Here is a 27,923-nt window from a genome sequence, read left to right on the forward strand (position 1 = left end):
AGATTTTGAAATAGCGGTAATTTCTCACTAAAATAAAAAAAGACTTCTTGCTAGAAGTCTTTTATTCCCATCTGAAAGCACACAAATTCGTCCAACTAGGGTGTTTTTTTCTTTCATCATTTTCTCCCAACTCCGATGACCAATTGAGCTCAAATTTTCACAAGTTTGTTATTTGATGCATATGTTGAGATACACCAAGTGAGAGGACAGGTCTTTGACAATTGTGTACCTTCCCTTTAAATTAATGGCAAACAAAACTCACTCATTAAGAAGTGCAGCAGCTTTGGACAGTAACAGTATAATGCAATTTGAGAATAATTTCATCTTGAGAAATGTGGTTATCAGTTTTCATCCCCCAAACATGAGAAACGTAACTGTCAGATTCAATATAAACCACAAGGGAAACTGACTGGGTTATTTTTTAAATGAGTTTTGGGGTTGAACTGACTAGAGTGGGATTCGAACCAACGACCTCTGGGGTGGATTTCACAAAGAGTTAGGACTAGTCTTATCTCGAGTTAGGACCAGTTACTCGTCCTAACTTAGGACTATCTATGCAATTTGTATACCTCCTAGGACTAGTCCTAACTCTTTGTGAAATCGACCCCTGGACTAACGTGCCGGCGCTCTAGCAACTGAGCTATCTAGCCCTATATTGGCGGTGTCCTTATTTTGTCAATATTTTTGTTCGGCGTTGCCAGTCAGAAGCCATACAAACTGCCGTGTAGCCAGGGATCACACCCAAAATTACGATACAACCTGGGAAGCGGGGGTGCAACTTTTTTTTCAGATTCACATTTTTGTTGTATCTACGTTTTTATAGGATTAAAACAAACAAACAAATGGTAACAACAAATATATATTTATTCCTTCAAAGTTCTTTTAATTGTTTCCCATAATTTCTACATGTAGGTTGATTTAGACTTGGTGTACCTTTTAGCCAAAGATAAGGGATCAACATCCACTTCCAGGTAACTACATTACCCTCTGCTTTCCTTTCATTTTGAAATCATCTTAATTTCATTCGCCTCAGGCTCATTACATTTCGTATGCACCTTTGACTCTTAGCGTCGACAACAGGGACTATATTCGTGTGAGATTCCATGGTAATCACGCGCCGTCACTCAAAATCACAATCTGATCATGTGATCTGGGAGTCAGCTTGATTGGCGACGTGATTGGTTAATAATATCACATGGGATTACAGGTATTCCCATTGTAGCTGGATGAAATATCGGCCGGTTCAATGAAAGCCCTTTTACCATTGAGGATGAGTAAGAGCGTTATTTCCACCAATGAAGAAGGCCGCTAGACTTGTTGGAGAGTCTCTACCAATGAAATGTTTATAAGTCTTCAATTGTTAGGAACTTTTAAGGGTAGAAATAATCACTAGGCCTGTAAATAGACCATTGAAAAATGGAAAAGAATAGAAATAGAGTGTTAATCATTAATTGAACTTGGAATATGCTACGTGCACCACATACAATTATTTCAGCACACTGTACACAAAACAGTACCAATTAATTTCATTTAAAATATCATACACATTGCGTAGTTTTTAGTAAACAAGTTTTTGAGGGACTGTGCTTTGCCGACCAAGCCTTTTCGTAGAGTAGTTATTAACCTACTACATGTGTTCCATTTCTTCAGTGGAACAATAAAGGTGACTATTATCAGCTGGTTTATGTTTGCAGTGTTTTCATCTTGGAAGGAAACAGAAAAACCCGGTCAAATATAAAATTATTACCATGTGGTACCTTTTCGCATAACAGAGACACTGGCGAACATGTACTATGCACTACAGCATTTGATAGATAAACCACTGACAGAAAATAATATGATAGTTAAAGTTTAAGTGTAGTGCGACCATCACCAAGATAATTAATTATAGAGTGAGCAGCTCTAAGATGATTCTAGTGTGCGAGAAGGAGGATGGAGATGTGACATAAAAGACACACATCACACAATATACTCTATGTTCCCAAAACTCGCCTGGCAAGCTACAATGACCGTGCCGTTACCAGCTGTGCACCGCGTCTCTGGAAGTCCTTGCCAGACGAGTTGAGGGGCACACCTCCAGACTTACCTTTTCAATCTGTCATTTAAAGGTAGTGGACACTATTGGTAATTTACTGAACACTCAAAATAATTATAAGCATAAAACCTTACTTGGTAACGAGTAATGGGGAGAGGTTGATAGTATAAAAAACACTGTGAGAAATGGCTCCCTCTAAAGTAACATAGTTTTCGAGAAAGAAGTGATTTTCAACGAATTTGATTTCGAGACCTCAAGTTTAGAATTTGAGGTCTCGAAATCAAGCATCTGAAAGCACACAACTTCGTGTGACAAGGGTGTTTTTTCTGTCATTATTATCTCACAACTTCGACGACCGATTGAGCTCACATTTTCACAGGTTTGTTATTTTATGTATATATGTTGAGATACACCCAGTGAAAAGACTGGTCTTTGACAACTACCAATAGTGTCCACTGTCTTTAATCAACCACCACAGAGACTTGTTATGTTATTATTGCTGTTATTATTAGAAGTATTATGAAGATAAACTTACAGCAACAGCTTCATTTCGGTAATCTTCCGAGCTTCCTTGTCCAGATAATTGGATGAGGATGGGGCAGACTTGCTCTTCAATGTCTCTCTTATCTAGGAGATCTTGTTCTAGGAGAACCAGTAGAGCTGCCTGGCTGGTCTTGCGCACCTAAACAATAAGGAAATAAAATACCAAGATGTTGTTTTAAAAAGGCAGTGGACACTATTGGTAGTTACTCAAAATAATTATTATCATAAAAGCTTTCTTGATTACGAGTAATGGGAGAGGTTGATAGTATAAAACATTGTGAGAAACGGCTCCCTCTGAAGAGACGTACTTTTCGAGAAAGAAGTAATTTTCCATGCATTTGATTTCGAGACCTCAGATTTAGAATTTGAGGTCTCGAGATCAAGCATCTGAAAGCACACAACTTCGTGTGACCATGGTGTGACAAGGGTGTTTTCTCTTTCATTAATATCTCGCAACTTCGACGACCGATTGGGCTCAAATTTTCACAGGTTTGTTATTTTACAAAGACGTAAGAGCAACCCACAGGCCTGGAATTAAATTTGTCATTTTGAAAAGGGCACCTCCATTGGAAAATCTTCCAGTCAATGGGAAACTTATGAAGGGGCACCAAGGCCAAAACCAGGGGCAACAGAGGCCATGGCCTCCGTGGACTGCAAGTAATTCCAGGCCTAAACCCAACATTTTGATTAGCGAGTAAAACATTTGAATCCCTATAAATAGGCCCACTTCTCTCATATCTCTTCAGTCTCCTGCGATGATAAGAGCAAGCTAGTCAAACCAATTAAGAGCTCACTCGATGGTAGAGCAGTTAAAAACGATCCTATAAGCTAAAGTACTGTACCGATTTTCTACCTTCCGCCAAGGTAGTAGTTAAAAAGCAGGACAGTTCTTTTCAGAACTGAGAAGTCTCCCGAAAAATCTACTCCACGGTAGTAGAATTAATATAGCAAGACAGTTCTCTCAGAAAAAAAGGGAAAACCCCTGACATTCCCCTTTAATGTACATTGTAGTATGCATACAGCATACGTACAGAGATGGTTTAAGTATAGACTCAGTAGGAAACCAAGAGACATTTGCATGAAATCAGCGGATATGAGCAGGATATGAGAAACAGAATCTTAGAATGCACTTTAACTACACGGTTCCTGGTGTGCAAATTAAAGACAGCTATTTGTGAACTACTTGGATGTAAAAAACGATTACAATTCTGTCTAAATATTACGTTTTGATCGACCTACTTCCAAATGAAAAGAAGACATGTATTACAATTTGTCCTGGGTTTTTGGAAAGTTGTTGTTTCTCTACAAGGAACTTACTCCACATGTATCTCAAATTGAACTATCCAACAGAACTGATTACATCTCAACATAAAAAGTTCTGGACTATGATATAACTGATACTGTTTGACGGACTGACTGCCTTTAAAGGCAGTGGACACTATTGGTAATTACTCAAAATAACTATTAGCATAAAACCTTTCTTGGTGACAAGTAATGGGGAGAGGTTGGTGGTATAAAACATTGTGAGAAACAGCTCCCTCTGAAGTACCATAGTTTTCGAGAAAGAAGTAATTTTCCACGAATTTGATTTCGAGACCCCAAGTTTAGAACTTGAGGTCTCGAAATCAACCATCTTAACGCACACAACTTCGTCTGACAAGGGTGTTTTCTTCTTTCATTATTATCTTGTAACTTTGACGACCAATTAAATTAAAATTTTCACAGGTTTGTTATATTATGCATATGTTGAGATACACCAACTGTGAAGGCTAGTCTTTGACAATTACCAATAGTGTCCACTGCCTTTAAGCAAGTGATTAACTCACTCATACCGCACACGTTGGCTAATTCTCGACTTTTACAGATGTAAATTGAAAAGCGTTTTACTCAAGCGAACTGAAATGGAGAATATTTGAACCATTTTTTCTTCATGTTCTATGGCGAGGTTTGCGGTAGCACCATGTGTAAATCTCTTTCGAGTAGTGCCCTCAGATAGTCTTCAGGAGTATGCGGGACTCTTTTGCTACAAAAATGTAGATTCTATTAAAGGCAGTGGACACTATTGGTAATTACTCAAAATAACTATTAGCATAAAACCATACTTGGTAACGAGTAACGGGGAGAGGTTGATAGTATAAGACATTGTGAGAAACGGCTCCCTCTGAAGTAACATAGTTTTCGAGAAAGAAGTAATTTTCCACAAATTTGATTTCGAGACCTTGAAGTTTTTAGAATTTGAGGTCTCGAAATCAAGCATCTGAAAGCACACAACTTCGTGTGACAAGGGTGTTTTTTCTTCTTTTATAGTTATCTTGCAACTCTGACGACCAATCGAGCTCAAATTTTCACAGGTTTGTTAGTTTATGCATAGGTTGAGATACACCAAGTGAGAAGACTGGTCTTTGACAATTACCAATAGTGTCCACTGCCTTTAAGAGGAAAGAATGAAAACGAAAGGATGAGCCTTTAAGATGACGTTTTCAATCATTTTGATGACGACATCTCTCGCTTGATGCACTATTGCTTTAAAACTCCCCTCCAAGTTATCCCAAAACACCAGAAGTTTGAGATAGTGCTCAATGGATGGTCTTGTTAAACAACAAGTCACAGGTGCACCATGCTACATTCCAACAACCAGAGCTACCACCCTGGGGTCTCGACTACCCAGCTGTGAGAACAAGCTGACTCATCAAGAAAAGAAACCTCCCCAATCCACCCAAAAATATATCTCCATTGAGAAAAAGATTATTCAATTATTTAAACTTGACTCTCGATGTTGTTTTTATGAAATAATCTGAGGCCCCCCTGAAATAGGGTCACGGGAACAGCTGCTGCTAAAAACAATAGACATCCGTAACAATGACGGCTATTGTTTAGAAAAGGAAACAATATCATGCCACTCAACAGATGATAGCAAACAATGATTGAATGATTGAAACGAGAACGGATGACACGGACAAACAAAGACATCATTATGAAGACCGTTGTGTTAAATCTTGGCGTTTTAAAGTCTGACGTAAATCATCTCTTCTAAGATTATAAAGCAAAGTAAGAGTGTTGCATGAATTCTTCAAGAAACCATTCAGTTAATTATACACAATGTAATTATAAAGATCTGTTTCTCAACAGAAAGTGCTTTATATTCTGCTTAGATTAGATATTCTGCTTTATATTCTGCTTAGATTAGCATAGATTGTTTCGCAACCAGTAACCATATTCTTGGTAACCTTATTCTGCTAAGCACAATTTTGTTGTGCATAGATACTTCTTGTGCTTAAGCAGGGCCCAATTTCATGGCTCTGCTTAACACAAGCAAAGAATCGGCGCTTGTAAAAGCAGAGAGTTCTGTGCTTAATTCAAGCGTATTTCGCAGGGTAAGCAGGGAATTTTGGCTTGTGCGCGTGTGTACATATTACTAGGCTTTCTATGCTCAACAGCTAGTGCAGAAATTATGGTAATAATAAGCGCAGAATACGGTGGTAAGCAGAGCCACTCAGGGAAATTGTGCCCTGAACTTTTTGATTTGTGTGCCTAGCCAGACAGTGGATCAAAAAGTGATGCTTATTTTTACCTGATTATTGGAGTCGGTGAGGTAGCGCACCACGGTAGGTAGGATGTAATCCTGCACAGTGTTGGGGAAGAAGTTGCGATTCTCCTGACATAACATGGCTATGTGGGGTATTTGTTCCATCAGCTCGGCTCGGACCATAGGCTCTGAAAAGAAAAAATAGAAAAGAAAATAAGAAAATGCGCTTACTTTTTGTCTGGCACGCCCAGACTAGTCAGCTGTATATTTGAGTAGCCCAATCAAATTTCGACTAGCATTTACAGTATATTAATACAGGTACATTGTGTAAGTTACTAATGTCTGACAAGTACAGTATTTGACTAGCCCTCACCAATCTTGACTAGTGTCATAGAGTTATATAAATAGAGTTATATATATACAATGTATATAAGAACTAGAGGGCGCACCGTTGATGCGTCTTGCACAAACGCGATGGGACCGCAAGGAGACACGCGCGCCATTCTGCACGCGCGTTGAATATGACGAACACATTGGAGTTTGTGTTTATTGAACGCTGACGCGATGCTGTTTTGTCAACTTACAAAATGGCCGCACAAACACACGCTAAGCAATGCCTGTTTGTTCAACTTAGAAAATGGCCGCCTGCGCGCATACGGGGCGCGTATATAGGCCAGTGCGCCCTCTAGTTCTTATGTATAACTCTATGACTAGTGTTTGCATGCCAGGCTAGTGTTGCATGCCAGGCTAGTGTCTAAATCAGGGCCTGGTTTGAAGCTTCTTGTGTAGACAACAGAACGATGAAGGAATTCAACAAATCATATTTTTGGAGCGCAGATTTGTCAGGGCCCTTAATGAATGTTATGAACATCCTAAAATCCTTACATAACTTAAAGACAGAGGACACTATCGGTAATTTTCAAAGACCAGTGCTCTCACTTGGTGTACAATATCTCAACATACATGTATATGCATAAAATAACAAACCTGTGCACATTTGAGCTCAATTGGTCAACTAAGTTGCGAGATAATAATGAAAGAAAAAACACCCTTGTCACACAAAGTTGTATGCATTTAGATGGTTGATGTCGAGACCTCAAATTCTAAATCTGAGATCTCGCAATCAAATTCGTGGAAAATTACTTCTTTTTCGAAAACTATGGCACTTCAGAGGAAGCCATTTCTCACAATGTTTTATACCATCAACCTCTCCCCATTACTGGTCACCAAGAAAGGTTGTATGCTAATAATTATTTTGAGTGATTACCAATAGTGTCCACTGCCTTTAAAGGTCATGCCACATGCATTATGTATTAACTTGAGACTTAAACTACTAAGGAAGTCAAAACACATTCGAGAACTTCAGACAACTTTAAAGGGGACAAGAAGGCTGACGCATTTATCTCTTTTTACATGTACTTGTAAATAATCATTTGGAAATTATAAGTAACTTCTCATAACTGAAACTAACCCCAAAATAATAATAAGAAATTTGAAGGAACTTTTTTACCAAGATATGTAAGCGTTGTATCCATCTGGAGTAGAGTAGAACTCTTTGTACGTCTTAAAACATTAATGGATGAATTTGGGAAACTTATAAGACGCTCTTCCAGACGATCAATCGTGATTCATCCACAGGAATTACTTTTATTGCTCCCTCCCCCAACTCAAACTGGTGACTACCTATTTGTGCTATGTATGCCGGGTACCAAGGATAATTTGGCAAGACGAACATGTATGTTGCCCTCAACGGGTCATAGGGAGCAAGTTCTTTGAGGACGTCTTAGAACCCAATCCCATGAATGTTGACAGCAACTCTTTGTGAAACTTTAGGCCCCAGTCATCCTGTACAGGGTGATGTGATGTTAAAGGCACTGGACACTATTGGTAAATAGGCCCTATTACTCAACATAGTTGTTAGCATAAAAACCTACTTGGTAACAAGCAATGATGGAGAGCTGTTGATAGTATAAAACATTGTGAGAAAACGGCTCCCTCTGAAGTAATGTCGTTTTTGAGAAAGAGGTAATTTCTCACTAAGACATTTGAATTTAATAGGTATCCATCGCAGGCTTCTTTCCAACCAAAAGGACAGGTTATGGTATAAGCAAATAATAATTTCACGAATTCACAAAAAATAATTTGCAACAGTTGAAATGACATTCGCTGCGAAAACAGCCATGTGGCGTGGAAATTCGTATTGCGTTCGCAGGAAGAATGAAACAGGCTTACACTGTACAACTGCTGAGACGTCATACATTAAACATACATAACACACAAACTTACAAAGTAACTTCCAAGTATAAACTCGTGCTAGCTCTACAACAATACCCCCTTCTTGAAGATTCAAACTTACAATAAAGACAAATTAAGACAACTGAAGGCCTTCAGGCCACACAGAAAGCATCATTTGTACATATATACGTACATGTAGGTGGTTCAAACTTTAACTACGTATGTAGAGTTGTATTTTCGGCTGAGAATTGGTCCTCATTAAAGAACAGATTCACCTCATTATTTCAAAAAAAGAAAACTATCAAATGTCTTATTAATTGATCGGCCTTGGGTTGTTGTTTTCACAGGTTGAATGAGATGCGGAGTGTACGTACCTTGCAGGTCATTGAGTAGATTGTTATAAATGGAAAGGTTAAACCTGGCTTGTCTGGTTCCCTTCACTCATGCATTGACAATAAGTGACAACATGAGTAGGGAACCATACCTTTTATCTAAGTGTTTTCATCTAGGCCGTTTTCATCTAAAACCACGGCTTCGGCTTAAAATACGGCTCAGGCTAGCTTGGCGCTTGCAGTTGTTTTTGCAAGTGCGCGGGCATTGCGTACGGGCTCAGGGCTTCAGACCAGACAATTGAGCCTGAAGTGGAATCCAAAGCCAAAGTCGTGGATTCGTAAAGGGCCATAGATTACAGTAGTTCTGTTACAACTTTGACTGTAATTCCTCTGGTTGGAATGTATTGGAACCTTGCTGGGGGCACAAAGCAAAAGCTAAGGGCACCACGGAAATAGTTATGGGAGCCAGAGCTTATTTCGAAGCTTGCCCTACAAAATAATCTGCCCATTTCATCAACTAGAATTTTGCCTTCAAACTATTTTAAAATTTCAATAAACTCCTTCTTTTTTTTTATTATTAAATGTTAAGAAAAATACTTTCGGGGAGCTCTAATGAAAAAGAAAGACATTTCATGAGTAGCATCAATGACAATACTTCTTGGTGAAAACAACCGATTGGGCAGAAAATATCAAAACCTTCTAAACAAAGCAATCCCTCCAGATCATAATTGATTGGACAAGTTTTTTGAGATCAGCGACAAAAAAGAAGAAGCAGGAGGCGTGCATCTACGCACTCCATCGTTACCACCAGCAACTGTAGTAAGTCACTAATTAAACCCTGAAGCGTGGTACAATAGGGGCCCGAGTACTCTCTACCAAGATAAAAGAGACAGATAAGCTGCTGTTCCGTCTCATAAAATGCACACCTCGCCACGCCGACAGCAAACCTTTATTTAATTATGAGCAGTTCAGGACGCTCCATGTGCAAGACACCCACAGGGCATTTCTGTGCGAGACTCTCTCTCTCTTGTCATTTACATAGCAACGTAAAATACACATTTCTCTCTTGGTCCCAAAAAAAAGACATTCTTGAAACTTGAACCGGAGTTACTGTAATTTGATTGAGACTGTATTGGTTTCAGTATTGGATATCGATAACTTCAAGTGGAGATTAAAAACCTTACGTTAAAAAAAAAAAAAAAATTAATAATAATGTCTGACCATTCAATTTCACTGTTGTTTTAAATGATAGATAAATTTAGCCAGCCTGCAATAGGATATCATGCGGTGAATTCATCCACACCGTCACGGATATGATAGGCTATTGAGAAAGAAAAAAACTGAACACTGAGCGCAAAGCATGCGAACTCAAAAACTTGCAGGCATAAAGTCCAATTGATAACATTTATCTTTATTTTTAAAAGCTTTACTCTGCAATCTGTGGCGTTATATTTATGGTTATATCTCAATTTTTTTTTTTTTTTAAGATTTTGATCTTTCAAAAAAAAAAAAAAAAAAAAAAAAATGGAATTCCGTTTTAAAACGTAGGAATCACATCCCTGCACACTACACAGTTAACCCTCTTACTGTCTGACCATTCAATATCGATGAATGATAGGTAAACTCAGTCAGCGTGCAATACAAAGTATCATGTGGTGAATTCATCCACACAGTACACAGTAAACCCTCCTACTGTTCGACCATTCAATAACACAGTCAACCCTCCTACTGTTTGACCCTCTCCATACCACCCACTGTGGTTTTAAATGAGAGATAAATTTAGCCAGCCTGCATTGTGATATCATGACGTGATTTCGTCCACACAGTGTAGTTGAATGGTTTTAAACGGTTAGTCAACTCAATGAAAAATTATATCAAGAATAAAAAGGTAACACCAAGATTAATTTGTTGTACGATGTCTTAAAAAATATCTTACCCTGGTCCTCCGATAGCCGAAGCATGACCTCCAACCCCATGTCACGGTCCTCCGGGTCACAGATTGTCCGCAACGAGTCCAGTAGACCCCTTGCTGCCATTTGCCTGGGTCAAACAAACAAAACAAAATATTGCTAAATATGAAAACAGAGAAGCGAAATTATAGGGGTCAGTGGCAGGAAATGGGTTATTAATGTGCACCTGGGAAAGTGTAATTACTGTTGAGATGGAGGTGGGATATTCAATCCCCGAATTCAAGTTTAGAAAGTTGGTCAATGTAAGGTAATCGCAGCTCATAGCTCATACACTGTGTAAGAAACATGAACTTGGAACAGTGTAGCTTACCTTGTTGAGCTGTTATTGCCCAGTTCATACTTCCCGCGAATTTGAATGTGAAGGCGAAACAAATTTTGACGTCACAAATTCGCAATGAATAATTCGAGTCAGTTGACTTGTGCTCAACTCCTGCAAAACTTTCGGCTGCGAAAACAGAAACAATTTGTATTGCATTCGCAGGAAGTATAAACCGGGCTTACTGGTTCTCTTTTTAACATCGGTCTTATCAAAGTCGCAATAAGACAAATTAAAAGACAGCCCAACAAGGTGGGCTAGACCAAGTCATGCATGTAGTTCCATGACAATGGTTGACTGGTCACTCTGTCCCATTTGCGCGGCCAGCAAGATCTACTATCCACCATTACACCACAATGTCCATCTCTGCCTATAAAACAACACGAGTTTGATTTCCAAACTTTCATAAATACTCAACATTCCGATACAAGTATCATTTTGACAGCACTACATCAAGAGCAACCTAATCCGAGTCCAACTTAAAAAAATCTCCGCCAAAAAAAAAAAAAAAATCTCCAGCCCAATCCATACTTTATCCATCTTTATTTATGGTGTAGTCAGAGTACTACAGTCAGCCTCATACACACTTGGCCCACTCTTCAATTAAATTACTCCATAATTCAATAGAGTGGCTCACTCTGGAGGCATTTGTCGACTTAACATAGAGTATATTAGCTAGTCCTGGTGTTGGAATCAACCATGAGCTATGGTAGCAGAGTGTGGGTTAACCTTTGTACTCCACTATAGTCGCCCTCAGTGTGAGAAGACTCACACAGGATTGTGCGCACAACGACAAACTCTCGCAGTTTTTTTTTTTTTTTTTTTTTTTTTTTCTCAAATCGCTTGTTAGGATGAATGAGTTTCTCAATTCAATTCAACTCAGTTCGATTCCAATCGGAAAGACAACTGAAATACATTTTTTTTAGAACAGTCCTACAATTTCGTCTTTGTTGACTTTTATATGAAAACAGCCACCAGGCTCTCCATGCTAATTCTCTGCACAGGCCTGGATTTTCATCTTAGAGAGGGCAAGTCCATTCTTATTTTATGACATTGTTTTACTCATTTCTAAAATACTACAGCACCTCAGCAAATAATATTTTTAAGGTATGCTTTCCACTATCATTATCTTCAAAAAGTGCAAGTTTAATGTAAATCTGTGGACATTGTGTTTTGTGTAACAAAAAGTACCCAAATCCTTTAAAGAGATATTTTATACACGTGGTTGTACCCGCAAGTTTACTATTTGTTTATAGTTTCTTCCTACAAGCTGAGACATTAGCAAACAGAAATACAAGCAGAATCCAAGCAGAAGTACAAGCCAGAGATGACAAGATGAAAGATGATACAAAGTTTGTGTCAACCCTCGGACACTTACTCCACTTCCTCTCCCAGTCACTCCTAACCCTCAACCCCCAAGGTTTAATAATATCAGCAGCTCAACTGAAGAAACAGTGTACAATGTATAACTCTCTATGGCCCTTTTCGAAACCACGGCTTTGGCTTCTGGCTCCGTCCTCTCGTCTGAAGCCCTAAGCACGTACACAAAGCACTTGCAATTGTCAAAACAACAGCGGGGCCAAGCTAGCCTGAGCCAAATCTGGCACAGAAACTGTGGATTCGAAAAGGGCCTATAAAGGCAAGAAGCTGGACGGGTAATACTAAACAAAATAGAGGAAATTAAACTGCCTGACTGAACAGTGTTGTCTGGGCATATCTGTCACTTCCAATACATGACGTTATTAATGCTCTATAAAACAACTTCAATGCTTGTTTTGCAACATTTCCAGGCCTGTATTCTTCGTGTTTGAAACGGCAAGGACAGTAAGGCATTTTTTTTTCTTGGTAAAGGGCACCCTATGTACGAGGAAAATTGTAAGTTTCTACTGGAGCATTTCAAGGGCACCAAGGCAATGACCAGGGGGCATGGAGGCAATCGCCCTCCATTGCCTCCGTGAAGTAACAGGCCTGAGTGCCTTCAGAGTTAGACTGCGATCACAAAGTTCTACTTTATACAGATAACACAAAAGTATCATTTCCAGATTGTTAAAAGGAAAAAGGCAACAAAATATAGCCTTTTAATTCTGGTTCATGTATTATAAGAAATCTAGAAAATTGAATTCCCCCGACCAATCTCTGCCATAACCAATCCTGCCTCAGATGTACATGAAATGCTGTCATCCTAACATTGAACAAAGTAGATTCTCTTACTGATTGGACATTTAGCCGATGACTTTAAGAAAGCTTACATGATTTGCTAATAAAGGGCTGGTGAAGTAGCTGTTATTTACCCCTCCGGTCTTGCCTCCATACCCTCCCACTATCAACCTCCGTCCATCAACCTTCTTCTATGACAGATCTATCCCTAAATCTACCCAAAACAATCCGAATATTAATTGTCCATATTGTGTGTATACAAAACGATCCCAACCAGACACGCCGCTGTAAAACGCAATAAAATCCCCAACAGATGCTTTGTTATTCCGGCTATCGATATTACCATGATTCAGCCAAGCTATTTCAGCTTCAGGGAAAAAACACAATGTAAAGATATTCCTCCCTCCTTGATATTAAAAATTAAAAATGAGTCTTAAGTTTTTTTTTCTCTTGGGGTGAGCTTGGGGTGAAAGAAGGGAGTCTGAAATGACTTTTTGCTGATGTGCTCTGGGCGTTATGTTGGTATTGGATCTACGACAGTTCATAGTGGATTTATTTTTGAGTCATGTATCAACCAATAGCCCTTATTAATTAGACATCCCTTGCAATGCCCCATGTTTGACGCAAACACATACAGTAAAAATAAAATCATTTTAAAATTTGAGCGTCGACGGAGAAAGCCCTTTCAACATACAAATATTTCCTTTCCTACTGAAAAATTTAATCAAAACAAGCACTATGGTGAGATTAATTATTAAACATTTCAGAAACAAGTGAAGATGTGTGCACTGTTTGGTTGAAATGTTCAGCTTTCTTGCCGTCATAAATTAACCAAACTGAATCGCGCAAATAATGCATGTCATATACACCCATATAGAAAAGTGCCTTAAATATTTTGTTTTCCCATTTTTGGAGACGGATTTTCAAATATTAATTTCATGAGCAGGACGTTTTTATAGCGGACGTGGGTTTATAATTCATTAATTAATCCAGCCAACCTTTGGTTTACATGTTCATAACAATTTAATGAAAAATTACAAGTGCAGGGGGTTAATAAACCTAAAGTAGCATAGATTTACAAAGTTAATTTTGTAAACTAAATTATCCTATAAACAATTGCAAAATGTATTCTTTGGAGTGATATTTTTGTATAAATTGCCACTTTTCTCACCATGCACAAGCAAACGTATTGTGCTGATACTCAAGAATTGTGTGCCGAAACGTGCACATTTTGGTTGATAGGCAAAAAAAAATTAAAATTAATTTATATTACAAAAAACATCAAGATAAAACCAACTATAATGGCACATAGGGGCATTTAAAAGCAAGATAAGCACGAGTAGAAAACATTCTGCAGACCTTGTTTCAATTCACTGCCTTTGGACAAATTTCAATTTTTTTTCTTTTACAGAATGCCACACAGAACTTTTACTGCACTTTGCTTATTAATTTCAAGAGATGAGTCACCTTTTAATTGAGTTTACATGCAGCAATTACTTCCACCAAAACCACAATTTGTTCTGCAATACTTTCTTCACAACTAGATTTTATACGTAGGATTTGAAACTTTGCATGGTGGAAGTACAGATGGTAATTTTATACCTTAAAGACGATGTGACCTCTGACGTCACACAAAAACGATAACATGATTCGCGCGCATACCGCCGGGCAAAACCTTTGTGTTTTGGCAGCCAGCTAGAAAGTGTATGCAATCTTACCACGACTACGGGTCTTTTTGCCCGGCGAAACGTGACGTATACAGTGTTTTTCCAACAGAGGGCGGTTTAAATGTAAACATGGGTCACATCGTCTATACTCTAAATAGTATTTGGTTTCGTAACAAAACTGAAGGTTGGCAAATGCTATTTTGTCATTTAAATTCAGATGAATATTGACAATTATAGCATAAAAACATACTCTATGAAACCTGATGAGCTCCACAAAGATACAAGTTAAAGATTACTACATTTTATTTCATAGTTCTAAATCTTCCTGTCATGCCATTTCTTGCAACCATTTTGCTTCTCTTGCATAAAAACCATTTGAGCAGCCGATTTCATGCAACAAACATAGCGCAAGTGGACTTACACAGTTGCGTAAAATTTGTGAAATCGGCTACAGGTCTGTAAGATTTGTGCACCACCATGAAAAATACCTCAAGAGTTTGTGGTGGAATGGCTCTCTATCTAGAGAGGTTAGCAACACCATCTTTTTTAAAGAGTTGTGGCTTTAAAAAACAAAAATAGAGTAAAATCTCAAAAATGGTCAGTACATTTTCATCATTTTCAAAATTCACATTAAGCAAAATTTGCTGTATTGCTCAACCAGACTCTTCCAACATCAACGCCCAGTCAACTTGGTTGCCTGCACTTTTTCATACTGTCCATTATAATCCAATACCCATGGGGTACCAGGACGAAACATGGACAAACAACCACCCATGACAGACACCCCCCTGTTCCGACAAGTCTCACACTCAAATTTGCTCAGTACGTCTCGGTATTCGGTTTAGAGAGCAGGCCATGGGAAAGTACTAGCTGGCCACGCAGGGAGGGAGGAAGGGAGGGAAATGGAGGGGCACTGGGCCATGTTTGTCAGGCCACCTGTCTAGGGTCATCAAAGACTTAATATCCAAGACCTTGTGTGACGAGTGTGAACCCTCTGTAGGGGTAGCGTGGTCCCCCTTGGACTCCTTCATGACGAAACCATGCTGGTAGCTCCATAGTATTACAAAATAACAACTTCAAACAACCCCAGCTTAATGCTTTTTAAAAATCCACTGGCCATGTTTGGTAACTGTCAAAGACCAGTAGTCTCACTTGGTATATCCCAACATATGCATAGAATTACAAACCTGTGAAAAATTGGACTCAATTGCTCATCAAAATTTGCAAGAGATTAATGAAAGAAAAAAACATCCTTGTTGTAATACTTTTGGTGCTTTCAGATGCATACTAAAAGGCTTCAGCTGGAGACTGGTTAACTAACGTTACCTCAGGGGGAGCCGTTTCTCACAATGTTTTATACTATCAACAGCTCTCCATTGCTCGTTACCAAGTAAGTTTTTGTGTTAATAATTTTTTTTGAGGAAAGTGTCCAGTGCCTCATTTGCAGAGCCAGACTCCACTTTTTTAAGTTGCCCATCACACAAATGAACAAAGCAAAGATAGATCTTGCTTAAGTAATAGAATGAAGTGACCAAACAAACTGATATTAATGACTTTACAAGCAATACTTTGTGCGAGGCAGATTGGCTGTTCAAGGACCACTGATCTATAAAAATAACTTCATCAATTAAGAATTTCTAGATGAAAGATAGTGTCCATAAAGATATCTTTCTCATAATTGCAACTGATAGGTCAGTCAGTGTGAAGTCCTACTACAGACTCCCACGATGTAATGTCTGCTTTGCTTCCTTTGTGGACATTCTAACCATTTTTAGCTCATGGTGTAGTGAACACATCGGGTCCATCTGCAGCTAAGCAGGACACTCAAAACAAATCCAATGTCCACACACCACTTCCTTTCGCTTAAAGACACCGGACACTATTGGTGTAATTACGCAAAATAATTGTTAGCATAAAAACTTACTTGGTAACAAGCAATGGGGAGAGGTTGGTAGTATAAAACATTGTGAGAAACAGCTCCCTCTGAAGTGACGCTGTTTTCGAGAAACAAGTAATTTTCCAAGAATTTGATTTCGAGACCTCAGAATTAGAATTTGAGGTCTCGAAATCAAGCATCTGAAAGCACACAACTTCGTGTGACCATGGTGCGACATGGGTGTCTTTTTCTTTCATTAATATCTCTAAAGGCACTGGCCTATTGGTGTAATTAGTCAAAATAATTGTTAGCATAAAAACTTACTTGGTAATGAGCAAGGGAGAGCTGTTGATAGTTTAAAACATGGTGAGAAAAGGCTCCCTCTGAAATAATGTAGTTTTTAAGAAAAGGTACAATGACTCACTCAAATAAAGAAGACTTCGGGCCTGAAGCTTTCTTAAGGCATCTGAAAGCACAACAAAGTTGTGCAACAAGGGTGTTTTTTTTTTCCCCTGAAATATTCTCTTGCAACTTCAATGATCAATTAAGCCCATATTTCCACAGATTTGTTACTCTATGCATATATTGGGGTGAGAATACTGTCCAGTGCCTTGAAATGACTGACAAACCGCAATGATTGATTACACATTACATTAAATACTCACCTTGTCCACATTCTAACCAACTTGAGTATCTTACACAGACCCGATTTACCAACTCCCTTGTCTCAACCGAAATAATCATCCCAGGAAAGTTTCCACACAATCAATGAAGTACTTTAATACATACATGTCCCCCTCATCCACAACTCAACCACGATCTTATATCTATGGGTGTTAACATATGTGTGCATTCCATGCTTGACTTTTGTATAATATCACACACAAATGATATCTTGTGATCCAATTCACAACATCTGGCACCTGCATGCCCGCCAGTCAAAACGTCATGAAACCCGCCACTCCGCAACTAATAACATCTCCTACCGCCCAAATCTGACCTTGTGACCTTTGACCTAGCCTGACATAAGATAGTAGTAACAAGGCTAGCAATGTTGAATGGGTTGTTTTTCTAGGGCTATCTGAGGGCAGGTTCCCAGTGGAGGGGAGTATGGGAGTACCAATATAAATGAGCCCAATGGCCATGACATCGCATTTATTCGGGTTAGATATTGCTTTTGTTTTCAATCAATTTGCCCGAGTCTGTTAGTTAGAGAGCCGACCTGAAACCAATGTCTACACCCTCCTCAAAGATCAACGTCATACTCAAGCTATTTCGCTCAATTTAAACAAACAAGCGCCTAATGCAAAAGCCTCTAAGCGCATAAAAGAAACAATAAAATAAAAAATTTGAGAAAGATACAAGATACAAATAGGCAAATTACAAAAAAGAAGCTTTAAACAAATGAGTTTTCAACAGGGACTTAAAACATTGTAAAGTATTAGCTTGGCAAATATGCACAGGAAGACTATTCCAAAGAAACGGTGCGGCGTAAGAAAAAGATCTGTGGCCATAAAAAATGGAAGAAGCTCTAGTAGCAGAAAGCAATGACTGTTCAGTTTTTGTTTAATCCCTGAAACAATTTGTGTGTTTGTATGAAACATATCGCTGTATGAAACATAGAGAAGAGAGACAGACTAATTATATTTGTATGCATGTTTTGAAGTTTGCATGTTTTGAAGTTTGTATACTGAAAATAACGATCACAATTGCAATCGAGGCCACATTAAAGGCGGTGGACACTATTGTTAATTACTCAAAATAATTATTATCATAAAACCTTTCTTGATTACGAGTAACGGGGAGAGGTTGATAGCATGAAACATTGTGAGAAATGGCTTCCTCTGAAGTGACGTAGTTTTCGAGAAAGAAGTAATTTTCCACGAATTTGATTTTGAGACCTCAGATTTAGAATTTGAGGTCTCGAAATCAAGCATCTGAAAGCACACAACTTTGTGTGACAAGGGTGTTTTTCCCTTCATTATTATCTCGCAACTTCAACGACCATTTGAGCTCAAATTTTCACATGTTTGTTATTTTATACATATGTTGAGATACACCAAGTGAAAAGACTGGTCTTTGACAATTACCAATAGTGTCCAGTGTCTTTAAATCTAGCACAATCCAGAGTAGTCCAACTATTTTACAAACTTAAAACCAATCTCTATGTTGGATTTCACCACCGTAGCCCGCATTTTAGGTGACAAGGAACACTTTTTTGACCTGGCAGACTAGTAAAGATGGGATTTGACTCGCCCGCAGCTCACAGTTGGCGACCGGGCAACCGCTAATTTCGAACCCTGAATTTACTCGATTGTTTAACCCCCAAAAAATGGAGTAATATAATACAGTGATAATAATCACAGCAAAAACGCCTGCCAAATTTTTTTATATACTTCTTTACTAAACAGAAATTTGATTTTGTTTTTAAACCATCACAGACTTGCAGTGCCTGCCCACATAGTGAACTGGCCACAGTACACAGGTTTTCTGCTTGCCTAAATTTTGTCACAGTACGCAGGCGGAGCGTTTTGTTCATAGCATTCCCAACATTTAAGTTTTACAATGTATATTAGGCAATGCTATTGTTTTGGTATACTAACCTATTGAAGCCATTGTCATTAGAGGCGTATTTCTGCAATCTTCCCAGTGAAGTCAGGAGTTCATCTGCTATCTGACAGTCCAAGGCAGATGATAACATCTGAAAATCATCGGTAGCTTCATCTCCAACTGCAAAAAGAAAAGAAATGAAAGAGAGAAGTTAGTTGTAAATTTCATAAATATGTTTGGAGTTGCTTGAAGGCTTCAAAGTTCCCTGTGGCCATGACGGCCAGGGCCGCTGGTGCTCTTCTAACTAGCTGTGGTACTTCGAGAAAATCTTACGTTCTTACGGCCAAAAATGCCTTGGCCTTTTTTTCTGTTGACCTCCATTGCCCTTTTTTTAGATCAAAATTAATTATTTTTATTTTGGTGGTTAACAGCACACGCCGGTCGCCGGAACAGAGTATTCCCTTAAAATTGTGAAGTTTGAGGCCTGTACTTGAAGCCTGTCCAACAGGCAGGCCTTGCGTTCACTTTTCCTTAACTAGCTCGCAGCACTCTTGACTAGTGATTGCACACCGGGCTAGTGTCTAAATCGAGCCCTGACTAGGGTTAGAGAAGCCTTCAAGCAGCATTGGGCGAAGCCCAACTCCAAGTAAATCTCCAAGGCAGTAAGTACTTCAGCAACAGAGTCCAGCATTCTCCTCAAGACGATCAGAGCATACCGATCAAAACGTTGAGTTGGCAACCACTGGTTCTTCTCAGAAGCGAATTTTACACATGCACAAATTTCACCTAATTATACTCCCCACCATGCAAAGTTTCAAATCCACCTTAGATGCTGTATGTAAACAGATCAAAGAATAAGTCTGGATCTAGTCCCCTGAATACACCGACAAGAGTTAATGCACTACTTCTCGGTACATGAAATGGGCCAGACTATTTTCTACCTCATACCAGTCTATTTTTAGTACTATGAATTCGACTTGAATGCAACGACGTCTGTTGCTGTATTCCAATTATTACCATTCCAAGATGTGTCCTACAGACACTAAAACCTTGAGGTCAAAGTGTTGCCCTAGCACTCCAAGATCCAATGTACATCTAGCTTTGTACAACACGTTTCATTTGATAAACAGATGGTTTTGAATGATAATATAACAGTGAATTATTAATGCATGGACCATGCAGGTACATGCATACTGTACACATCATTTGTACAGATACATATGTTATGAAATGGAAAAAAAACAAAATCTCATTTGTTTCTTTCTTAAAAAAAAACAAAAAAAACCAGATAAATTTCTGTTGTGTGGAATACATAGTAGGCATTTAAGGCCAACAGTTTGAAATCGCTAGACAACACAAACTGTTGTATGGTTTTGTAAGGTAACATAAACCAATGTCCGTGAAATGACCCACGGCACCCACAGCACTTGCCATGGTGCCCTGTGCTTTTGCTGTTGTGCCCTGAGCTTTTGCTGCAGTGCCCTTCACAAAGTTTCAATACAAGTTGACATTCTCAGGCTGGTCTGCTTCGTTTTTGAAAGGGCAAGGGCACCATGGCATTTTCTCCTTGGTAAAGGGCACCCTATGATGAAATTGCAATTTTGTACTGGAGCATTTCAAGGGCACCAAGGCAATGACTAGGGGACATGGAGGCAATCACCTTCATTGCCTCCGTGAAGTATCAGGCCCGCTTACCTCATAGAAGTGCCCCTTACCAGAGTAAAATCGCTGGCCCTTCTCAAGAAAAAAATTCAAGACTGAAATTCAAGATCTGAGTTTTCTCCATCGCCCGCTGCGTTGTGTACATCAGTACAAAAAACAATGAGACAAGATATAGAATGCCGAGCGGTTGAGATTACACCACATGAAGGATTGACTTAATTATAAAACTCACATGGGAGAAATACTATCAGTTCGCTTCGTCAACTCAAGGGACGAATAGCTTAGAATTGAACCTCAATAATTGAATACAGTCGTATCGCTTCAAAGTTGTTGAACTCAAGTCAAGACTCAAGTGGATAAATGCTGGATAGATCTAAGCTCAATGAGCACTTCACTCAACTTGTTTATGAATATATTAGCCACTAATTACAGTCCAGCAAAATTCCTTGCATAAAGACAGATGAGTCATTTAGTTTCAGTGACAAGTCTTAGAGTACCATGTCCACATACATTTCTAAAGGCCTGATACTAAAGGCCTGATACTAAAGGCCTGATACTAAAGGCCTGATACTAAAGGCCTGATACTAAAGGCCTGATACTAAAGGCCTGATACTAAAGGCCTGATACTAAAGGCCTGATACTAAAGGCCTGATACTAAAGGCCTGATACTTCACGGAGGCAAGGAAGGCAATTGCCTCCATGCACCCTGGTCATTGCCTTAGTGCCATTAAAATGCTCCAGTAGAAATGTCTTCATAGGGTGCCCTTTACCATACCAAGGAGAAAATGCCTTGGTGCCCTTGCCCTTTCAAATATGAAGCATACCGGCTTGGGCAATACAAATGCACTGCTGTAAGTTAGTCTATTTACTATAAATTCAAATTAAAGTCAGCAGGCCTTCAACTTCACTCTTGCCGGGGCATAGCAATTTTTCTCTAGTAGGGGGTACTTCTACAGTGTATGAGGACAACTTATGTTTCAAAACTTTGCAAAGGGCAATGCAGCAAAAGCACAGAGCACCACATCAATTGCCCTTGGTGCCATTGGTTATTGCCGGAGCATAGCAATTTTTCTCTAGTAAGGGGCACTTGTACAGTGTATGAGGACAACTTATGTTTCAAAACTTTGCAAAGGGCAATGCAGCAAAAGCACAGAGCACCACAGCAATTGCCCTTGGTGCCATTGGTTATTGCCGGGGCATAGCAATTTTTCTCTAGTAAGGGGCACTTCTACAGTGTATGAGGACAAATTATGTTTCAAAACTTTGCAAAGGGCAATGCAGCAAAAGCACAGGGCACCACAGCAATTGCCCTTGGTGCCATTGGTTAATTTGAGGCCCCGAGTCTGCTCTTTGCTACAAACTCAGCTTGTTCATGCATGACATGTACACTAGATCTCCACAAGGAAATACGACGTATTATTACAATATTTGTATCAAGGAGTTTTTAGGTTTCAATGGTACGCATATATTTAGACACAGATCCTTTTCTCTACGCATATTTACATATCTTTTCATGCTCAAATGAATTCAAGAGAAACTAATTTCCGGTATGGTACAACTGTTTACATGTACTGTAGTTCAATCCTTGATATGAATTCGATCGTCCAAGGATATTGACAGTACAGTACCACACACATTGTACACATTACCAACTATGCCTCTCTCAATGAAATGACAAGCCACCGCCATCTCAACGATTTACAAGAAAAAGACTTTAGTCTCTGTAGAGACGTCCAAGATCCCTCACAGTGAAGCAGCTGTTGTTTCAATATCAACATTCAAGAAAATGGTCGCACAAAAATAGCTTGCTCTTTTCAGATGGTCATTGCATATTATTAAGATGCATTTCTTAAAAGTACACACAGCATTGAATAATGGAATAATGTATCCTAATGATGGAGTCCGACAAACATCTTAGATTTCTTGGCTCGCACATAAAACCAAGATGTAACCGTTTGGTAATTAAGTCTCATCTTCAGTCATGGTCTGCTAAAAATGATTACTTTAAGCTGCCACCCCCCTCGGTGAACTTGCAATGAAATGTATTTGATGATGGCACTCTTTGTAGGAGCAAAAGACGGTACTTTTACATTTGTCTCCATTGCCTTGGTGCCCTTAGAAAGCGGCCCATTCTGTACGCGTGTTGAATATGAAACACACGCTGGAGTTTGTGTTTATTGAATGCTACGCGATGCTGTTTTGTCAACTTACAAAATGGCCGCACTAACACACGCTGTGCAATGCCTGCTTTGTCAACTTAGAAAATGGCCGCCTGCGCGCATGCCGGGTCGCATATATAGGCCAGTGCGCCCTCTAGTTCTTATATATAACTCTATGGTTCAACCCCACATCAACTACTTTCCATCATTGAGTCTCTTTTTTCCCTGAACTTTGCAACTCTTTTAAAGGCAGTGGACACTATTGGTAATTGTCAAAGACTAGCCTAGACAGTTGGTGTATCTCAACATATGCATAAAATAACAAACATGTGAAAATTTGAGCTCAATCGGTCATCGAAGTTGCGAGATAACAATGAAAAAAAAATAACCCTTGTCACACGAAGTTGTGTGCGTTTAGATGGTTGATTTAGAGACCTCAAGTTCTAAACTTGAGGTCTCAAAATCAAATTCGTGGAAAATTACTTCTTTCTCGAAAACTATGGCACTTCAGAGGGAGCAGTTTCTCACAATGTTTTATACCATCAACCTCTCCCCATTACGCGTCACCAAGAAAGGTTTTATGCCAATAATTATTTTGAGTAATTACCAATAGTGTCCACTGCCTTTCAATAAAAATCCCACATGATGGAAAACTTCACACTGTCTTCTTTGAATAACCATCAACCTTAAACAACGGGTAATAAAATAAATATTTTTGACTTGAAGCAACCTTTCTCCTACGCACCTGTGTGTCCCGTATCAATACCAGGTCCTCAGAATCACACACATTGTGGCTCGGAAAAAATTGGCACGAAGAAAGCGGATAAATATACATGATCGGAATGTGGCAATGGCTGGAGGAAGTGGTGTGGTTTGGAATGTCATGTCGGCTGAGCTAGAGATGATGGTTTACAACAGATGACTGAATGAATGAAGGTAACATGGAGAAGTATGACATGATCCTGATTCACACCACAGCAATTTAACTGAGGTCCCTTGCTTCATTTTAGCATGGTTGTAAAATATAGCAATGTTTGACAAGATTTTGCACGAGAACTTGGACAGCAGAAAAAAATTGATGCCCTTTCACACGAGTACACTTTTGTAAAATTGTACAGCCATGCTCCAATTTAGCAAGGGACCCCTGCTTAATTGCTCTTGTGTGAAAAATAATCAAGGTTTTCTGTTACTGCTACCAATTAGGAATCCGATTTTGATACAGTGCTCATGAGAGAGAAGGGATGATAGTTTGGACTAAAGTTTACAATGAAATGAAATCTCTGCAAAACATGGACACAGTGCAATGCACAAAGATGATTTGCTATAATCACTGGCATCAAATTTTGCAAAGCTGCAGGACCACAATAATAGCAACAGTCTGGGCCTACATGAAAGACTAACAGTCAGTCTTGAGAAGGCCTTAAGATGTTCATTGTGATGTACATCGCATACACTGCTCATGGATTTTCAACTAAAATATAAACTACCAGTAACACACACACAAAGATCATTTGCTATAAATTAGTGTCATAAATTTTGGAAAAGCTGCAAGACCACAAACGGTAACCGCTACAGTCTTAAGGGGGAGGAATGTAGTTTAACAAAATAGTAGTCTTATCATGTTCTTTGTGATGTACAATGTATGTATACATTGTACGTTACACTGATCATGGTTGTTCACTAAAAAAAAACTACTACAGATACAATTTTGGCTGCTTTATGGATAAAATTCACTCAATCATGACAGTCTCCTTGAAGTTAAGCATTTTCAACCCATCCAAAAAATACATACCATTATGAAACAAATCACAGCACTAGTAGCAGTGGTCGCCGCCTCAGCCGAAACACAACAATTTCTCATTTCCTCTGGATCGGCTCTCCTACACGCAATATCCAACATCTTGAATATCTCCTTGGGTAAAAAAGATGTCTCTGTTGTACACACACACTCCCCTCTACTCGTCTCCTATCAACACCTGTACCAATACACCTGTTTACAAGACCCTCTACACCCTGTAACCACACACCTCTTCGTCTGTTTCCTGCTCAATCCAATCCACATTGTGTCTAACAGACACGATGAGTCGCCCCGTTTATAAGCCACCACGCCGGTACTTCCTTCGTTGAGCATTCCGCCACCACTGTGCAGCGACTCGCTTTCCCATCAGCCATTGCAAAGAAAGTAGGTGGAGACAAGGAGGTAATACGTGTACGATCGACGCCCAGTGGGTGGAACGTGACCCTGTTTTCTTACAATTAATTGAGGCAAAAAAAAGAGTAGTCAATGCTGGTGGATATCGTAGATGAAACCTACCATACCAGCCCCCAGGACAGCTTAGATGGCTGAGGCTCTCGGCATGGAGTCAAAAGCACACACCTATAACGTCTCAGCCAACTAAATACCAATGTGGTATACCCCTGTCGTCGGTAATAGAGTCTTGATCAGCGATAACAGCCGCTGGAATTCAAGTAAAACAAGAGAGAAAGGCGATATATTTGACAACAAAATGCCATAGCCCGGGCAGCTAGGTATGTTCCTATTGTGAGGGATCCAGCTTTTCAATAGAGGGAACACCAGGTGCCTGTGTTCCCATGAACTTTGATACCCGCCAAAAATTGGGTTTTCTATCATTTGATAGTTAAGGAGATAATTCCCGATAATGACCATTCATCAGGAACAGTTAAGCCAGAACCATGCCATGCTGAATTGCACACACGTTATGACCTTTACGCTTCAGAAATAGAACAATATTTTCAGTTAATATTACATTTAGACTTAAAGGGCAATTCTAAACTTAATTCACTACATTCCTGATTTAAGCCGTCTAAATTTACTAATTGGGAGTGCAAATCAAGTAAATGCAGCTTCATTTAAAACACTCCCTTTCTGATGTACACATTCAATTCATAAAAACGATCAGATGACAAAATAAAAACGCTGAGAAACGTTCGTATTTTTGTTCACCTTTTAAAAATCTGAAGACACTTCATAAAGTGTTTTTCAGTTTTCTATGGCACTGTTTTAAAAAGAAAAAGAGAAAAATCAGCTGATCAGCTGACAAGTTCCATGCCTGATGAATAAAGATGCCCTCTTTAAATAGAATATGTTTTCAGACTTTGCTCCACTTTCCAGGTATCTTGCTTTCACTTCAATGCCCCGAATACATTATAAGTCTGAAATGTAACACCACCATCCCCAAGACTGGCTGCACTCACTCCCAAACTTGTGTAACAAATCAAACCACAAAACGACTTACAAATTTTTTCATTCCCATGCAATGAATGTTCTTGTCTAAGTTGATTAGAAATCCAACGGGAGCCCAATTGAATATGACAAGAGACCGTCCAATTGAGAATATTATATTTCATGTGGGTCAACTCAACATAGACAGGTCTACGTGCACTTAGTGATTTCTTTGAGGTAGCTCCAGATTTGAGCGGTTCGACTCTCTCTCTCTCTCTCTCTCTCTCTGCAAGCCATCGGAATAATGAGTACTTGGGTGCATATAGTTGGTACTTGAATGTCAAACTTGTTATAAAATGGTGCAGTGAAATTCATGCTGTGGTTTTAAATATCTTTTTTGAAAACAGTCCAGTTAAATCATTGAATGTTCATGGGAGGGTCATGGACAGGCCTTGAACTTCACTCTTGAAGGGATGGCATTTTTTCCCTCTGGCGAGGGGCACTCTACGAGAAAAATATAGATTTTGGAACTTTGGAACAAAATCAGAAATCAGCACCCGTTTCTTTCTCCAGTAGAGTATAACAGCATATCAGATATCAGTAATTAAGCAACTCTCATGAGTACAGCATAGTGTTAGCTAGAGGGATGTCCGGGTGTCTTTTGGTCACCCTGTTTTAAATTCGGACACCCTGTTTTTTCTGCCATTTACATGAACATAAAGAACAACTTGGACACTCAGTTTTTAAAAATGTTCTCAATGTTACACCCTTTTACCAAACCCTGGCTCCCTTTGACCAAATCCTGGCTAAATCTATGGAGTACAGTATAATAGTGTTAATACAAGTACTTACCAGTTAATTAGCGGAAAACAAGAGATTGTCATGAACACCAAGTTAGCACTGCCACATTGGATCATCTCTTGACCATATTGATGCAACTCAGACCACCAGCCACAGAGAGAGAGTGGGCTACCCACCATCAAGCCACCCCAACACCCCCACTGTGCTTTCTGATGAACAACACTACCTAATTAAAACCTGTCCTCAGCTCAGGACACAAACTACTATGGACAACACCTGTTATAGTCCAATCCATGATCTCTTCCACCAGTGCTCAACCACTCCAGACCAAGGTCAACCCAAAACCACTGAAAATTCACCAAATTCCAGTCTATTTTTCGGCGAGGTCAGTCAAAAAAAAACTGTGTGAGATTCTGATGTAGTAGAGTGAAATAATGCCATGTGGTTTGCCACATCACAACTCACAGGAGACCTAACATGCCCCTCTGCATGTGTGTGTGAACAGTCTACAGGAAAATAACTCTTTGACCCCAATGTGACCTAACTGACCCCTGAGTAGTGCTGGGCCTGCAATGCTGCATTACACCCATGTGTACAAACTACAGTCCCTGGTACTCACTACCCATACAGTACACTACACATAGATTGTACACGTGGACTTTGGTAACTTGGTAATCTCATAAAACAAACTCATTATTCCCTTCTTTCAATCCGGAAGCCATACTTGGGATTCACAGCATACAAGTAATACGGCTGTTGTATCACATCATGCAAAAAGCCAGGGTGTTATAGTGTTTTAATTTCTAACATCAACAATGGAGTTGCAATATTTAATTGAATGAAAATCAATCAATTATTGATAATCATCTGAACAGGTGTATCATGATTATCAGTATGAATATTCTAATAA

General features: G+C 39.2%; 1 protein-coding gene across 2 annotated transcripts in view; it reads right to left on the reverse strand.

Moving 5' to 3' along the window:
• Positions 1-27,923, reverse strand: part of LOC117288814 (serine/threonine-protein phosphatase 4 regulatory subunit 1-like) — a 57,654-nt gene that overhangs the window by 26,167 nt on the left and 3,564 nt on the right. For both annotated transcript variants that reach the window (XM_033769662.1, XM_033769661.1), the window contains exons 2-5: positions 19,261-19,387; positions 10,608-10,711; positions 6,150-6,292; positions 2,571-2,717 (exon numbers count right to left, since the gene is read on the reverse strand). In XM_033769662.1, coding sequence (XP_033625553.1) covers positions 2,571-2,717; positions 6,150-6,292; positions 10,608-10,711; positions 19,261-19,387 — 521 coding nt within the window. The remainder of the gene's footprint in view (positions 1-2,570; positions 2,718-6,149; positions 6,293-10,607; positions 10,712-19,260; positions 19,388-27,923) is intronic.

Source organism: Asterias rubens, chromosome 4, assembly GCF_902459465.1.
Source record: "Asterias rubens chromosome 4, eAstRub1.3, whole genome shotgun sequence".
Lineage (NCBI taxonomy): Eukaryota > Metazoa > Echinodermata > Asteroidea > Forcipulatida > Asteriidae > Asterias > Asterias rubens.